General features: G+C 37.4%; 1 protein-coding gene across 2 annotated transcripts in view; it reads left to right on the top strand.

The window, feature by feature from the left end:
- POU2F1 (POU class 2 homeobox 1) overlaps positions 1–18666 on the top strand; it is a 186640-nt gene that overhangs the window by 132617 nt on the left and 35357 nt on the right. For both annotated transcript variants that reach the window (XM_055323811.1, XM_055323810.1), the window contains exons 4-9: positions 600–653; positions 2529–2648; positions 5794–5982; positions 7425–7551; positions 9000–9094; positions 15282–15455. In XM_055323811.1, coding sequence (XP_055179786.1) covers positions 600–653; positions 2529–2648; positions 5794–5982; positions 7425–7551; positions 9000–9094; positions 15282–15455 — 759 coding nt within the window. The remainder of the gene's footprint in view (positions 1–599; positions 654–2528; positions 2649–5793; positions 5983–7424; positions 7552–8999; positions 9095–15281; positions 15456–18666) is intronic.

The raw sequence follows: 18666 nt of genomic DNA, 5'->3' as shown, positions 1-18666 counted from the left end.
TAATCATGGTTTTAACTCTCTAAATGCATGAAATATATTAAGTGTTATGACAGACTTCCATGTGTGGTTTATAAGACAGATTCTTTATTTCGGCTGGCAGTTTTGAGTTATGACTATAAATGTTTTAAGACTTAGCTATGTAGGTGTTTATATAAGTAAGGTTTTTACTCTGGTATGTACATGAAAATTTTGAAATTAGAATGAGTAGATAATTCTGATTATAATGATACAAATAATGTATATAAGTAGCTTGTTATTTTTTTCTAATACAATGGAAGGTGAATTAAGTTGTTAGAATCTAAGTGTCCAATGAATACAAACAGGATGCTATATAAGGATTGCCTAATACCAGTGCGGCATGCCTGAAGAGGCTATTTTAGTGTGGGAAAGCATTTTTTAGAAAAGAAATATTAATAGCATTTTCTGGCGGGAGTGGAGGAACTGTGAACTTGTCCATTAAGTTTTCGCCCTCTGAGATAGATCTCTTTATGTTCTCAGTTCTAACTCAGTGATATTCACTTAGTAGAGATTCTTGAAATACTTGTTGATGTCAACTTACAGTATTAGACTAGAAATTTACCTGATTACATTGCTTCTAGGTCCAGCTCGCTGGAACAAGTTTACAGGCTGCTGCTCAGTCATTAAATGTACAGGTAAGCTGGGTCATGGGATTATGGATCAGTTTTCCTATTTTTTACCATATTTTTCTGATTTTTTGATAATGAGCATACAGTAATTCTATAATAAGAAATACTTAGAGGTATTACCCTTTTTTATTACCTAATGTTATTAAGATCCAAATAATGATAATCATTGACATTAATGAAAATCCAGTTTATAGTATGCTACTGTGAATGACAAAAGGTGAACAAGAAAGAAAAGTCCTATTTTCAGAGTTAGATATGTACGTTTAGTAAAATGTTTCTAAGTCATACAGTAATAACACATACCTAAACACAAAGCCAAATAATATCTTAATGCCCTTTTGTTTCCAGATGTCTTTTTATTTGTCATTTTATAGTGTAGAGGAAAGAGCACTGGACTGAGATACAAAGGTCTTAGGTTTGTACTGTCGCACTAACTAGCTGTGTGACCTTTGGCAAGTCATTTCACCTCGTGGGGTTCCTTTTGTCTTACGTTTATTTAAGTGCAGAAGTTTAGAATCTTGCCATAGTTCCTCTCTGCTCTAAAGTGCTGATTCTAAGGTTTGTAACTAAACCTGTTATAGTCATTGATAGGCTTCATATAGTCAGAATTTTCAAAACAAAAGTTAAATCGGCTACTTTTCTGATACAGACCATATGGTAAAACATGCAGAGTTCAGTTATTATGCTTCACTCCATCTTCATTTAGTGGATCTCCTTCCTTTCGGTATAGTCTTTAGGTTGCTAACAGTCAAGAGGGAAAAACCGTATTCTAGAAGATTGATTTCAGTGTTGCTAATGACTAAAGACCTTGAGTTGAGCATTCCAGGAAACCCAGTGGAATATGGACCTAGTAACACATGGAAGCAAGAAGAGAAAAGAAAAAGAGATAATGTGACCTTCCTTTCTGAGGGAGAGGAGGCAGAAAATTGCCTTGGTTGCCATGGTAAACTTTCATCCCTTAGAGAGATGTTGGCAAACAGGCTGTATCTCCAGTGCAGCATGTTTACAGTCCTGCACTGTAATTATCTCTCAATGACTGGCAGAATTAATCAGAGCCTTTATGTTAATTAGCCTTGCTGCAGTCCCCAAAACAGGTGGTGGGAAATATGCAAATCTATGCAGAATGTTAATGCTCTGCATACCCAGTTTTAATTACCATAAAATTTCCTCTTAGTGTCCCTTTTAGGAGTGTGTTCTCTTTCCCTCCTGACTGCAGCATTTTCCCTCTAAATTTGTGTGTTACTTGTTGGGATTTGCTAAGCTTACAGTTATTTTAAATATTAGATGAAAGGTTCTGTGGGTCAAGTAATCAGTCTCTGAGACGATATATTTAAGGAAGTTTCCCACTGACCACCAAATACATCTCAGAATGTTGGGATGGAGGGTCTGATGTAGAGGTGGATTAAGAATGTGCTCTTCCCTTATTCCTTATTTCCAAAGTTGAGGATTGGGGTTTTTAAAGAATCCTGTTGATCTGAGGAGGACCAATTATTTTTTTTTTCTTGGAAGTTGTAACTAGAGCAGTGGAACATTGCTCTAGTTGGAACAAACTGAGTCTATACCATTGGAACAAAAAGTCTATACCAAAAACTTGTGGATAATTTTTATATTTTATTTTTCTACTTTTATATGTTCCATATTTGACCATTTATACTTAGAAAACAACAAATAGTAAATGTGATTTTTAAAGGAAAAAAGTCTAAAAACTTACTATGTCAAAATTAGGAAAATACAAAGATTAATAAGAAAGGAAAAGAGGGAAACCAGAAAACCTATGACTAGATAAATTCATGTTGTAAATAATTCTTAAAATATGGAGTTTTAAGTACAGTTTTTTTAGTCAGTCGCTTGAAATCTCATGTTCCTTCCTGAACTGCCCAGTCTAAATCTAATGAAGAATCCGGAGAGTCACAGCAGCCAAGCCAGCCTTCCCAGCAGCCTTCAGTGCAGGCAGCCATCCCCCAGACCCAGCTCATGCTGGCTGGAGGACAGATAACTGGGGTAAGTCTCCACTAAGAATTCTAATAAGCTTTGTGTTGGAACTGCCATTGGTCAATACCTGATTAGTACTGGTTTTTTTTTGCAGTAGGTGCGCCTGGGTGGCTTGGTCAATCGGTTAAGTGTCTGCCTTCAGCTTGAATCATGATCCCAGAGTGCTGGGATTGCCCTGCGTTGGGCTCCTGCTCAGTGAGGAGTCTTGTTTCTCCTCTCCCTTTGGTCTTCTGTCCACGTGTATGCTCTCTCTCTCTCAAATAAATAAATAAATAAAACCCTTTAAAAATCGGGGCCGGGGGAGGTAGAGGAGGATGCCTGGGTGGCTCAGTGGTTGAGTATCTGCCTTTGGCTCAGCTCAGGTCCTCATCCTGGGGTCCTGGGATCAAGTCCTGCATAGGACTCCCTGCAGGGAAACTGCTTCTCCCTCTATCTGTGTGTCTGCCTTTCTCTGTGTCATTCATGAATAAATAAAGTATTTTTTTAAAAAAAAAAAGAAGAAGAAGAAGAAGAAGAATGGTTTGTAGTAGACAGTGACATGGTTTTGCCTGACACTATTTTCTGTACTGTAGGAATTTTCTGTAGGCAGCTCTGAAAAAGGAATTACCTTTGTCATAAGTTTTCAGGGTATCTTTTCTTACTTTTGCAGACGCTTTAGATAAACTAAACACTTCTTTAAACTCATGTTTCAACCATTGCTTCATCATGCCAGTGAAGTCATCCTGTAACTGAGACCATTACATTGATGAAATTATAGTGGTTAGTTTGGAGTTCTGATATTGCTGCAGAGTAGAAGTTAAAGAACAGACCAGTACCTACAAAAGAAAAACATTTTCTTTAAAGTCACGGTGTAATGTTCTCAAATGAAACCTCTGGTCTCCTGCCCTGGCTCTGCAGTTTGCTGTCTGGGCTAATCTACTTGTCTCCCTATGCCTCATTTTTCTTTCAGTTAGATGAGGATGTTCTCCATGTAAGATGCATCTCATATTATTCAAAGGTGAAGAGTCCCAATATTTGTGAAACTCAAAGAACAGTGCTTGGCACGTAACCATCAATAAATGTTATTTACTTTTATTGGTAATAAATTGGCCTTCTCATGAATATATTAAGTTTTTAACTTTTCAGCTTTCTTTGTTTTAAGATTTCAAAAATATATATATATTTTAACAAATTTCATTTTATTATTTATTCATGAGAGAGAGAGAGAGAGAGAGAGACAAGGCAGAGGGAGAAGCAGGCTCCATGCAGGGAGCCCGACATGGGACTCCATCGCGGGTCTCCAGGATCACGCCCTGGGCTGAAGGCGGTGCTAAACCGGTGAGCCACCCGGGCTGCCCAAGACTCCAAAAATATTTTTCCAGTGTTGAACATTTGTCTGTTACTTTGTGGGTGGAAAGGCTAGGAGAGAGGTAAGAGTTGTTATTGTTCAATTCATATCACATCAGCCCACACAATTTTTTCTTTTTTTTTTTTTTGTTAAGTATGTCTTGGTAATGGAAAAGCTCTTTTAAGAAATGTTGCAAAACTGGGACACCTGGGTGGCTCAGGGCATGATCCCAGTGCAGAGATTGAGTCCCACATCAGGTTCCCTGTAAGGAGCCTGCTTCTCCCTCTACCTGTGTCTCTGCCTCTCTCTGTCTCTCATGAATAAATAAATAAAATCTTAAAAAAAAAAAAGAAGACATGTTGCAAAACTGTTTTTAGAAATCCCCTCAATAGAGACAAACTGTAAGGGTCTCTTAACCTTAGGAAACAAACTGAGGGTTGTTGGAGGGGAGGTGGGTGGGGTAATAGAGTGATGGGCATTAAGAAGGGCATGTGATATAATGAGCATGGGTGTGATATGTAACTGATGAATCACTAAACTTTTCCTCTGAAACTAATAATACATTATATGTTAATTATAATTGAATTTAAATAAAATAAAATTTTAAAATAAAAATTCCTTCAATAGAGATTGATATATTTGTGTATTATATAAAATATTTATAAGCAAATATACTTGATAGATATTAAGTTTTTGAATGATTTGATTTTGATTCTTTTGACTCTAATATGCAAATTGTATTGGACCCTTTTAGGAGGGTTGTACCACTAAGTGAATGCACTTAAGAATATATTCCAAGGTGGGGTACCTGGCTGGCTCAGTCAGAAGAGCATGTGAATCTTGATCTCAGGGTCATGAGTTCAAACCCCATGTTGGGGGTAGAGATTATTTAAAAAAAAAAAAAAAACTTTTATTTATTTTTTTTAAAAAAAAACTTTTAAAAATAAAAATATATTCTAGGATTCTTTCTTGTCTGATTAGAATATGCCACCAAAAGGAAGGCAAAACACACTACTTTGTGTTTGAAATAAGTTGCATTATGAAAGCAAGTTTAAATCTGCTCTAAATACATTTCCTGTTTTACACTTTGGGTTTGTTTGGGGTGATTAGTGTCTACAATAGTAAGAGACACTTGGGATTCCAGGTTCTTGTGGCTGGAGCTTCTATTAAACCTGGGCATTAGGATTCATTTGCATGTAAAGAGAGCGGCTGTCACCACCTGTTTCACCGAGATAATGTCTTAGGAAGGGGATGTGAAGTTGCAGAGACCCAGTGCTTTTCAATAACAGAAAAGACTGGGTTGGGGAGGGCTGTAGGGAGACTTGGAAAAGAAACAAATGGAGCTCATATTCTTTAGTCATATCTTAGGGCATAATGGAAATGATGGAATATGGCAGAGATTCATGCTAATGGCAAGCAGCTGGGCCTTATCAGTTCTTTCCGTGGTCAGACCCAGCATCCTTGTTCCTCATTCATCTGACTAATCACTTGATGTTCTGTTTGGTGTAAATTTCTTTTCATATCCTGTCAGCATTGATTCTTTTTTTCCTTGCTTACTAGTTAATTACTTTTTTTGCCTGAACCCCAGGGCCCTGGACAAGCTTGAATGATTGTTTAAGTCCAGAGTGAGGAACACCATTTTCATTTAAATGTTCTGCTAGTAATGATAGCTTGATTGCTGATGAATGGTTTAGTGTCATAGTAACCGTGTGAAGTTGGGTAGCCAAGGTCTTACACCACTTGAGATACCTACACAAAGTAAATTGGCTTGCATCAGGGCCCCTTCTCCTCCAGACCTTTCAGATTGTTTGTTCTCATTTTGTTTAGCTTACTTTGACGCCAGCCCAACAGCAGTTACTGCTACAGCAGGCCCAGGCCCAGGCCCAGCTGCTGGCTGCTGCAGTGCAGCAGCATTCCGCTAGCCAGCAGCACAGCGCTGCTGGTGCCACCATCTCAGCCTCCGCCGCCACGCCCATGACGCAGATCCCCCTGTCTCAGCCCATCCAGATCGCACAGGTGAGTGAGTAGCTCCTGGGGCTGGAGCAGGAAGTTGAGGAAAAAACGACAGGTTTTCTTTAGTATAAAATTCACTTTCTGATTGTTCATGTAGGTCCTTCAAGGCCTGGAAAGCTCTAGATCAGTGAACTATGTGGTAGCCTTCCTTACCACTGAACTAGAAGTAATATGTTTGTTTGCTTATTTGAGTTGATATTATAAACACATAACTGATTATTTGAATAACTGTTTATATTAAGTGACAATTCTTGAATAATTAGTTGGCATATTTCTGAAGCAGAGGATTACTGTATTTATTTTAATTAGCTAATTATGGCAGGCATGGGTTCTTTCATGTGCTCTGCAGTGAATGTTGACACTTGTGTGTGTGAGAGATGGCACATCATCTTTCTGCTACAGAGTCGTTAACTCCGGCAGAACTGTATTAGAATGTTGTTTGGTTTCAGTTTTCACATTTTAGGGCAAGGTATCGAGAGATAATAAAAAGTTATCTAAGAGGCATAGACAGTACTACCAAGGAAGAAAGGTAAATGAAATCCTTTATTTCAAGGAGAGGAAAAAAGTACAAGTGTCATATCAGTAAGTCATACAAAGAATTCTTATGAGTCTAGTGCTAGACGAGGGTCTTTATCCCCCTAGAGAAGACTCAGAAGTGGATTTGTGTTGTAGCTAGAGTTTGATTAGATGTGAAAAAAGAGCCAGTTGACTATATGAGTAAAGAATAGATATCACTAATCCTTATGACCATTATATACAGGTTTTATCAAGATAATGTTTAGTTTGGGGTACTTTGTTCATCACCAAATACATGTTTTTAGTGTATGAGACCCTATGGTGACATTATTCTAATAAGATAATGTGCATGAAAGCAAATTGAAAATTATAAAATGCTAAAACCAAGATGAGCAAGTTTAATACACTATGGATTGGATTTTTATATGGATAGCTATTTTTAGGTATTTTTCACTGATTTCTCATACTTGTGTCAGATTTAATGAATCATTATAGATATTTTAATTTATTGATGTAAATTCAGACATAGTGCTCTCAATTTTTACTTTGAGAAAGATCAGTTGAATATTCAAATACTCAACATATTCTTTTCTCACTTGATTTTAAAGCCCATATTGGTCTTTACATGTTAGAACACTCAACCGTAATCATTTGTTCTGAGGAAATTGGAAATAACTATTGGAAATGAGGTTTGGCCTAAGTTATGATGCAGCAGATACCCACAAGAATCGTAAATCCTTGGGGTGGTCCCAGGTTTCCTCCCATGCTTTGTGAACATACTCAGAGCACACCCAGTTCCCAAGAATGGAAGGATGTAAACTACTAACTCTTTTTTATGTGGGTGACACAGTTCATAATCTGGGAACCTTATGACTCAGGGAGTTTTTGTTTCAGGATCTCCAATCTGTGTTTTAATTCTGGTTTTCTAGGATCTGCAGCAACTGCAGCAGCTTCAGCAGCAGAATCTCAACCTGCAGCAGTTTGTGTTGGTGCATCCAACCACCAACTTGCAGCCAGCGCAGTTTATCATCTCACAGACGCCCCAGGGCCAACAGGGTGAGCTCCTCCCCAGCAACCCCTAGCATAGCACTGCATAGGGCTGCCACTTAAGGAACTGTACATCCGCTGCTGTCATTCTGTCTATCAGCACAATGTTTTCATTTCATTTACTTTAAACTCAATATTCAGGGGCACCTGGGTGGTTCAGTCTGTTACGCATCTGCCTTCAGCTCAGATGACAATCCTGGGGTCCCAGGATCCAGTCCTGCATCGGGCTCTCTGCTCAGCGGGGAGTTTTCAGGTCTCTCTCCTTCTCCCCCCAATTTGTGTGTGCACGCTCTCTCTCTCTCTCTCTCTCTCTCTCTCTCTCAAATAAATAATAAAATCTTGAAAATAAATAAGTAACCTCGGTATTCATGTTAAGAAAAATACATTTTTTGGTCATGCACACCACATGTTGAAGTCGTCTTTTACTGTCTTTCATCTGTTTAATCACTTAGGGGGGACCAAGAGTTTGGCCAAAAGTCTAAATGAAATCCTTCAACATAAATTACTTCTGGTATTTTGATAGTTTTTCTTGGGAATGTATTAAAAAATGTGGGCTGAGCATTAAAATCATATGCTTCTAACAATCATATATTTTCTTTTAAAGTGTGAGAAGAGTATTATATTAGAAGTTGCAGATTTTTTAGTGGTAAATATTGTCGTGTCATTTCTGTATCAGTTAAGTTCAGTCATGTTTGTAGTTGGTTAATGGAATCAGTGTGGAGAGTGACAGGGTAGTGAGGCTTTCTCCCAAGGGAAAGTGCATCTCTACCAAGTCCGCATTATTTCTGTCCTTTAGCCTTCCTCTTAATGATTAATTCCAAAAAAAATTTTTTTTAAGATTTTATTTATTTATTCATGAGAGACACAGAGAGAGAGAGGCAGAGACACAGGCAGAGGGAGAAGCAGGCTCCATGCAGGGAGCTTGACGTGGGACTTGATCCTGGGTCTCCAGGATCACACCCTGGGCTGAAGGCGGCGCTAAACCGCTGAGCCACCCGGGCTGCCCTCCAAAATCTTTGTGTAAATATCTGTTCCACTTAATAGATAGTCTGCTCCTTTCATGAACCAGACAGTTCTCTGGTCCAATATATACTGGCAGTTTCTAATGGATTCTGGGGTAAGATGAGCTCTTTTTTGAGTTTCAAGCTGCTTCCATTTAGAATATTTCTTCATTTTCATCTATTCCTTACTAATGTAGAGGATTGGCCAGTCAGAAGGGTCATCAGACAGGTTATCAAACACATACACATCAATTTTAGTTTGATGTCCAATTCTTCCTACTCAAGTCATATTTAACAAGTTTGAATTTAAGGCAAATAAGACATTAAAAGTTTTAAGATTGATAAGGTTATCAAGAGATCAGTAGGAGATTTTCATTTTACTTTCTTATATTTTATTTTGCCGTATGTTCACAATAATCTTCATTGTTTCTGATATGACATGTTTATGTTTTACAGGACTCCTGCAAGCGCAAAATCTTTTAACGCAACTACCTCAGCAAAGCCAAGCCAACCTCCTACAGTCGCAGCCAAGCATCACCCTCACCTCCCAGGTCAGTTTTCTCCCATTAAGGGTTGCTTTCTCTTGCCCTGGTGTTTTGAGGGATTCTTGAACTTTATTAAATTAAAAACAGCGAAACCCCATAATACTCTACTAAAAGTTATCCAGATAGTTTTCACAAACTGATCAAAAATTCAAAGCAAAACTTATCAGCTTGTAAAGCAATGCTACCAAATTGACGTAGTCTTTGAAAATCTTCGGAGTTCCTATTTTCTTTTATGTTTATAAAGAATAACTCTGTTAGTGGCAAATGAGTAATGGGTTCTATTTGACATCTTCTAGTCTTCTTCAACCCCTCCCTGTAGTTGGCAGTAGAGATTACCACTTGCACTAGAAACCTAGTGCCTTAGTTGAAACACATCATTGTCCTTTGTCCTGTCTCAGAAATTGCTCTGATATCTCTATTTTCTTTCCTCTCAACTTCAAGATGTTGCTTTAGCTCATTTCTACTAGAGTTTAATTCTATAAAACGTATATGTCTAGGTATCTTAAGATTTGAGCTTTAGATCTAGTTTATTTCTTAACCAGCTATGACTTTGAGCATGTCATTTCACCTCTGTGGACAGTCATTTCTTCTGTAAATTAGATGATTGAACTGACTGATCCTAAATCCCTCTTCCAGCTCTGATTCTCTTTATCTATAATCTTGGAATTTATCATTAGCACATTACCAGATACATCTGTTTAAGATAAAAATTCATGCTAATAGGAATAGTTTTCAAACCTAGTAAAGACATCTACAAAAACAAAACAAAACAAAACCTACATCATACTTTCCCATTAAGATCAGGAATAAGGCAAGGATGTCCGCTGTTAACCACTTTTATGCAGCATTGTACTATAGGTCCTAGCAATAAGACAAGAAAAAGAAATAAAGGACATATAGATTAGAAAGGAAGATGTAAACCTGTCTTATTTAGTAGAGGACATGATCGTCTATGTACACAATCCTAAGGAATCTACAAAAAGCTACTGGAATTAATAAGTGAATTTAGCAAGAATGTAGGATTATATTCTTATAATCAGTATTAACTATGATTGGAAGTTTTTTGTTTTGTTTTTTTTGTTTTGTTTGTTTGGAAGTTTAAATTAAGAGGAAAAATATAGTACTTACGGATAAATTTAAAACATTTGTAAGAATTAAACATTGAAAACTACAAAATATTGCTGAGTTGAAATTAAATGGAGAGATATAATATGTTCATGAATCAGAAGACTTAAGTTGTTAAAATGTGAATTCTTTTCCAAATTGATCTATAAATTCAACACAAAAAAATTCAACACAATTACAGTCAATACAACAGGCTTTTTTAAATAGAAATTTGCATGGTCTTTCTAACATTTATATGGAATTGTAGAGGACATAGAATGATCAAAACAATTTTGGAAATAAAAATATTGAAAGATTACCTCATGTCAAGAACTGTTATCAAGCTACAGAAATGCAGATAGCATGATTATGGTGCATGGATAGAAATGAAACAGAAAGAAGGTTAAGTAGACCTGTACATCTATGGCCAACTGATTTTCCACAAAGGAGCCAAATGATTTCAGTGAGAAAAGGAAAGTCTTTGGTTATCCATCAGCAAGGGGGAAAAAAAAAAGAATCTTGATTTTATTCTATGCAATTTACAATGATTAATTTGAAATAGGTTATGGACCTAACCTTCCAGAAGAAAACTTAGGGAAAAATCTTTGTTTCCTTGGAAATAAAATGGTTTTTAAAAGATTTTATTTATTTGAGAAAAAGAGAGAGCACAAGCGGTAGGGAGGGACAAAGGGAGAGAGAAGAAGCAGATTCTCCACTGACCAGGGAGCCCAGCATGGGACTTGATCCCAGGAACCCAGGATTATGACCTGAGCCAAACGCAGACACTTAACTGAGCCACCCAGGTGCCCCAAAGTAATGATTTCTTAAATAGGACCCAAAAGGGGGTGCCTGGGTGGGTCAGTCAGTTAAGTAACTCTTGATTTTCAGTTTGACTCTTGATTTCAACTCAGGTCATGATCTCGGGGTCATGGGTCAAACCCCATATTGGTCTTCACAGTCAGCAGGGAGTCTGCTTCTCTCCTCTCCCTTTCCTCTGCCTCTCACATGCCTGCATTCTCACTATAAAATAAATCCTTAAAAAAAAAATAGAACACAGGGCAGCCCGGGTGGCTCAGCGGTTTAGTGCCACTTTCAGCCTAGGGTGTGATCCTGGAGACCCTGGATGGAGTCCCATGTCAGGCTTCCTGCGTGGAGCCTACTTTCTCCCTATGTCTGTGCCTCTCTCTCCCTCTCTCTCTCTCTGTGTCTCATGAATAAATAAATAAAATCTTTAAAAAAAAAAAAGGACATGAAAAGCCTAATCATAAAAGAAAAATTAATAAATTTAATTTTATAAAAATTAAAATTTTTTTTAAAATACTAAAAGGCACAGAATGGAAGAGAATATTCTTCAGATTTATATCTGATAAAAGACTGTTCAGATTTTAAATGAATTCACACAACTCAATAATAAGACAACTTGATTTAAAAAATAAATAAAAGGGCGGGGGGCAGCCCGGGTGGCTCAGCGATTTAGCGCCGCCTTCACCCCAGGGCCTAATCCTGGGGACCCAGGATCGAGTCCCACGTCGGGCTCCCTGCATGGAGCCTGCTTCTCCCTCTGCCTGTGTCTCTACCTCTCTCTCTCTCTTTCTGTGTCTCTCGTGAATAAATAAATAAAATCTTAAAAAAAAAAAGGGTGGGTATGTGCAAAATTTGAAAGTATTTAACCAAAGAAGATATGTAAAGCCCAGTAAACATACCAAAATAATGCTCAAAATCATTAGTCATCAGGGAAATGCAAATGAAATAGCACTACACATCCACTAGAAAGAGCAAAATTAAAAAGACTCTGACAATACCAAGTGTAAAGCAACTGGGCTCTTTTTTATATCATTAGTGGGGTTGTAAGTTGGTGCAAACACTTTGGAAAACAGTTTGGCAGTTTCTTTTATTTTCTTTTTTAAGATTTTATTTATTTATTCATGAGAGACACAGAGAGAGGCAGAGACACAGGCAGAGGGAGAAGCAGGCTCCATGCAGGGAGCCTGATGTGGGACTCGATCCCGGGTCTCCAAGATCACACCCTTGGCCGAAGGTGGTGCTAAACCACTGAGCCACCCAGGCTGCCCGGCAGTTTCTTATAAAATTAAATATGCTCATACGTTATGACCTAGCAGTTCTGCTCCTAGAAATGGAAGCATATGTCCACACAAAGACCTGTATATAAATCTTCAAAGCAGTTTTATTCATCATTACCCAGACCGGAAATAATCTAAATGTCCATCAGTTGGTGAATAAGTAACATGATTTTTGCCATATCCATAGGATGGAATACTACTCAGCAATATAAATACTTCTGAAACATTCACCAGCATGTTTAAATTTTGGAAGCATTATGTTAAGTGAAAGAAGCTAAACATAAAAGGTCTGAATACCATATGATTCAATGTGTATGGTGTTTTAGAAGATAGAACTATAGAGATAGAAATCGTATCAGTACTGCCAGGGGCTGGGGGCTAAGGGTGGAGATTGGTAGCAAAGAGCACAAAGAAACTTTTGTAAGGGATAGAAATGTTCTGTGTTGTAATTGTCATAGCAGTTCATGACTATATACAGTTGTACACTTTATATAGAACATTAAACTGTACACTTTTAAATTTGCATTTAATTGTGAATATGCTGCATATAAAAGTCAGGTTGGAGTTTTGAAAAAAGCCTGTACCAGCAATTCCTTCTTGACCTCTGTGCTCTGGGCACAGTGGCAGGGCTGTTGTAGCTTTATCCTGACTCCTGCTCAGTGAACTCTACTCGACTACTTCTAGATCTAGCCCAGTCCAGCCTCAGGGATAACTTATCTGTAACCACTCCACCTGAAGGTACTCAAACTATTTTTAGTCCTTTATTATTTGAGAACAGGGCTATGTCAAGCCTGGAGATGAAGTAACAGAGAATTGAGACACACTTCTACCTATCCACCAGTCACACCAGGAAATGTACAACTGCATAGGATTTTAGTATGGTTGATGCTTCTTTTGGCTCCTATAGAATGGTCAGGTTGAAAATCACTCAGTGTGAGCAACATCTAATAGAGATGGACTTGGTTGTCTTCATTGAAGCAGGATGATAGAAAGGAGCCTACTCCATTTGTAGGCCTATGGCGTGTCTGTTGTGTAGTTTTCTGGGCCATTTGGTTCAGCTGGAAAAAGCATATTACTATCCAGCTCGAAGTTTGGGGTGTATGATGCATTTAAATGACAAGAAAATTCACAGCCACAGACTTCATCTGTAACCCTGGTTTATAATCTCTCACCTGAGCTGCTGGTCACAGGAAGGGTCAACTCTGCAACTGTTTTTGCAGTCAGGGCAACACCTTCTCCTCATGAATACTGGCAAGGGCAGGTTCTACTCAGGGCTTGTGAGTAAAACAGAGTAGCCTTGTGTTTGTGTAATAAGGAAATTTAATAGTTTCTTTAAAAGAAAAAGAAAGAGTATACCTTCATGTCCCCAAATAAATCTCAGATTTAAATAAATATTTAAAAATATGTAAGAGGAAGCTAGCAGTCTATTAAAAGGAATTTTATCTGAGTTAGGAATAAGTAAAAGCTTTCTCAGATTTGAAGCAACAAGGTATTAGAAAGGAAAAGAAAAATAACCCAAATGACAATTTAAAACTTACGTACGCTGAAAAATAAAAGGAGAAAAAGCAGATTGGGAAATCTGTTTGTACTAATAAAACAGACAAAGGCTTAATCTCTAACATCTGATGAGCTCAATAAGGATGAGGATAAGGAGATCATTAATATATAGATGGGTTGTGGATATAAATCAATTGATAAAGAAATACAAGTAATAATGGGCACAGAAAAATTTTACTTTGAGTAATAAGAGAAATACAAATCAAGGAAATAGTCAAGTACCATATACTCCCTCAATTAGCAAAACATTTTTAAGAACTGCTAACATAATCATGTGGAAGAAACTAGCATTTTATAGTGAGAACCAACATGATGTGTATCAAAAGCCATGCAACTGTTTATGGTGTACCCTTTATCCGGTTGCAGAAAATCACTTGTGAATTTATCTCAAAGAACTAATTACGATGGTGGGGTAAATTACCCTCTGCACAAAGTTTTTCATTATGGTGTTAACTATGTTAGTGAGAACATAAATGAAAAAGTGTTTAGCAATGAAGAAATTATTAAATTAATTAACAATAATATTGCCTCAGCCTTTGAAAGTGATAATTGTGAAGCAGAGTATAAAATTATATGTACTGTAATTAAACTTAAGAATGTAAATAAATCTTTAAAAAAAAAAAAGAATGTAGATCCAAGGGAGGGATGGACTTGCTAGAGGTAATGAGTAAATTTAGGGCATTGTGTATGGTGAAAATATATATTCGTGAATGTATACTATCTTCAGACTCATCAAGATGTACACATTAAATATATACAGCTTTTTTGTATGTCAGTCATACCTGAGTAAAAACAAAGTTTACCATTTTGATTTTGTGCTCTATGACCCCTTCCAATGTCTTAATCATATCATAAAAGTTACTCTGATCTGTGAGGTGTATGCTGTTATTGAAAATTTGGAAATTACTTCTAACTTGTGAAAGAAACATTTACAGATTAAACAGTGCAACAAATCAAAAACAGGATAAAAAAAGGAAAGAAATGTAGGTCTATGGGAAGAAATACACAAAAAGGAAGCTAGTAACTTATTTAAATGATAGATGATTTGCTTTTCCCTTAAAATCATTTTAATCTTACTCTTTTTATAATACAGTGTCATTAAGGGGTCTATTTATGAAATAGATTCTTTAAAATAGAGTAATTTATTATGTATGTTCTGAACACACATATTTCATGCATACATATATTTGAAAACCCAAATATAAGGGGTTTCATTTTTCAGTACTTCTTCATGGACTTATATGTTTAACCTTAACTGTAATTATAGTACACACAATTTCATACTGCTTTTCTGGCTGAGCATTTTGTTATACCTTCTACAATGTTACGTGGTCTTCATAGTTCTTCATGAATAGAGCTGCTTCCTTAAGTTTTTCACTTGTGACACATTCCATGATAAACTTAAGTATCATTTTGTATGCTTGTTCTTCTCCTTCTGTTCTTTGCAACAGCCAGCAACCCCAACACGCACAATAGCAGCAACCCCAATTCAGACACTTCCACAGAGCCAGTCCACACCAAAGCGAATTGATACTCCCAGCTTGGAGGAGCCCAGTGACCTTGAGGAGCTTGAGCAATTTGCCAAGACCTTCAAACAAAGACGAATCAAACTTGGATTCACTCAGGTAGGATGACCCCACCCTTCACTTGGATCTCCCTCCTTGACTGTGTCCAGATCTGTGCTTTCTAGGTCCATAGAGGCTTCTGAGGCACAGTATGTTCCTCGGCCTTGCTGTCCCTTCGTATGTATGTATGTATTATTTATTTATTATTTATTTAAAATAAAGAGTTTATTTATTTGAGAGAGAGAAAGAGAGAGTGAGCAGGGAGAGAGGTAGAGGGAGAAGCAGGCTCCCCGTTGAGAAGAGTCCTCTGATGCTGGACTCAATCCCAGAACCTGGGGACCATGACCTGAGCTGAAGGCAGTTACTTAACCCATTGAGCCATTCAGGTGCCGCTGTCACTTAGTTTTATTTTATTTTTTAAAATTTTATTTATTTATTCATGAGAGACAGAGAGGCAGAGACATAGGCAGAGGGAGAAGCAGACTCCATGCAGGGAGCCCGATGTGGGACTTGATCCTAGACCTCCAGGATCACGCCCTGAGCCAAAGGCAGACACTCAACCGCTGAGCCACCCAGGCATCCCTGTCACTTAGTTTTAGACTTCTATTTGTTCTTAGCCATTTTCTGCACTTACAAATTTAGACTGCTAGTCATATATTCAATTACAAAGTTATGATTTAATGTTTGGTTAAAACCTTTAAGATTAAAAAAAAAAAAACCTTTAAGATTTCTCTCAGAACACAGGCCCCTGAAATCATAATTAGACCAATAAATGGTCAGAGTTTAAAAGATTGTGTTTGGGGCTACTGTAACTACAGTTAGGATTTTATTTGTAGAACATCTGGCTCTAGACCTTAGTGCTTTGTTTGTAAGATTGCAGGGTCTTTTATAGTAACTGAAAGGGAAAAAGTTTGAAAGACTTGTTTAAAAACAGATTTTGAGGAGAGAAGAGGGGCCAGTGGAGACATACATACATTCATGTAAAATGATATGAGATCATTAGATGAAAAACAGTTACTGAAGTATAGATTGGAGTGGATATTCTTACGGAATCAGGAAAAACCTGGTATTTTCTAAGAATATAATTCCTGTTTGAAGATTAAGCCACTACTGAAACACTATCTGAATTATTTTCAGTTGAAAGTAAAATAATGATTCTACTGTGGTAAATCAAAAACCAAAGATGATATCTTAATTTTCTGGTGTTTTTAAGAACAGACTTTTATTCCTTATATTTCTCTGCTCAGAAGAACTAATTACATACATATTAGGAACATGAAATGATTTTTTAAGTAGATATAATTTTAGAGAAAATGAGGAATTTCAGTTGTGAAGAAACAAATTACAATTCAAAAAGAGTTTAGTATTTTTGAAACATCTCAACAGTCTGGCTTGTTCTTATTTTATTTTTTAAAGGTTTTATTTTTTTATTTATTCATGAGAGACACAGAGAGGGAAAGAGAGAGAGGCAGAGACACAGGCAGAGGGAGAAGCAAGCTCCATGCAGGGAGCCCAACATGGGACTCGATCCTGGGTCTCCAGGATCACACCCTGGGCTGAAGGCGGCATTAAACCGCTGAGCCGCTGAGTCACCTGGGCTGCCCTTTGGCTTGTTTTTAAAAAAGAAAGCTGAGGATACAACTAGTTTGATAGGAGTGAGTTAAGCTTGAATGCTTAACTGCTAAGTATAAGGTTAGCATATGGAGCACTGCTTCAGCTTTTAGGCTATTAGCACAACATACTCTTAGGTTCCCTAAGAGATTGTTGCCTCAGTGATATGCCAAGTATATTAAGGCTTTTAAAAATCTTTAACTTTTGCCCAAATAATGTTTACCCTTCCTGTGGCGTTTGACCCAACATATTTCTTTCTTATATGTAAAGGAGCATCCTTACGGTCTGGTGCTTTATGGTTTTTATCCTATTATTTGGCATGATTCTTCCTTTTTTTTTTTTTCCAGAAAGACTGACATACCAGAGACAACATTTTGTAAAATTTAACTACGTGGATTAAACCATATATTACTGATGGAGGATGGGAAAATCAACTTTTATTTTTAAGTCACATACCCCAGTTAGCTATTCAAAGGTTGCTTTGTATCCTGTTGGTTTATATAAACACACAGAGGAAATTAGACATTCAAGTTATTAGTTTAAACAAACAAAAATCTCTATTCTCTGAGTAAATATACATGTTATTAGATATTTTAAACAGTGTTTCTCTTGTTGTTGTTGATGTTTTTAAGATTTTATTTGTGTGTGAGAGAGAAAGCAAGAGAGAGTATGAGCAGAGGGGAGAGGGAGAGGGAGAAGCAGACTTCCAACTGAGCAGGGAGCCTGACACAGGCCTCCAGCCCAGGACCCCCTGGGATTATGACCTGAGCTGAAGGCAAATGCTTAACTGACTGAACCACCCAGGTGCCCTCTAAACAGTAATTTTCTAATTACTTAGTTGCTTAAAAGATTGCTATAAATGTCTCTCTATAATTGGGAGGCATACCATTGTATAACACTTTTGTCATATGTGATATATTCATTATTTCCTAATCCCAATCTTTGTTCCTTTTTTCCTGTTAAAAAATATCAGGGGCTTCCTGGGTGGCTCAGTCAGTTAAGTGTCTGACTTCGACTCAGGTCATGGTCTCAGGATCCTGGGATCCAGCCCTGTGTCAGGTTCCCCACTCAGTCTGCCTGTCTCTCTATCTCTGCCCCTCCTCCTTCTCTCTCTCTCTATCTCTCTCTCTCTCTCTCTCTCTCTCTGTGTGTGTCAAATAAGTAAATAAAATCTTATCAAAGAAAAACATATCAGAGATATTATATAGTTCAGATGATGTAGGACACAATTACTTAAAACATTTACTTTTGTGAGGAAGAACTCAGCATGGTAGTAACAAGAGCACCAAACTGAGCATATATCAAATTAATGAGAATTAGTATATTAACTGAGGGGCCTGTTGCTTTTTATTCATTTAAATAATTTAGGGGCATATGGGTGGCACAGTTAAGTGTCAGCTTGTTTTTGTCTTGGGTCATGATCTCAGGATCATGAGACCGAGCCTAATGTAGAGCTCTATGCTCAGCACAGAATCTGCTTAGGATTCTCTCACTCTCCCCTCCTCTTCCCGCCCCCCCCTGCTTGTTTACTCGATTTCTCTCTCTCAAGTCTTTTTTAAAAACTTAAATATGAAGTAAAATTGTATTATAAATTTCGCAAGGGGGGTGCACCTGGGTGGCTCATTTGGTTAAGCATTTGCCTTCAGCTCAGGTCATGATC

The sequence above is a fragment of the Nyctereutes procyonoides genome, unplaced genomic scaffold (assembly GCF_905146905.1).
Source record: "Nyctereutes procyonoides isolate TBG_1078 unplaced genomic scaffold, NYPRO_anot_genome, whole genome shotgun sequence".
Lineage (NCBI taxonomy): Eukaryota > Metazoa > Chordata > Mammalia > Carnivora > Canidae > Nyctereutes > Nyctereutes procyonoides.
The sequence above is the reverse complement of the archived record's forward strand: the minus strand, read 5'-3'. Positions and strand labels throughout refer to the sequence as shown.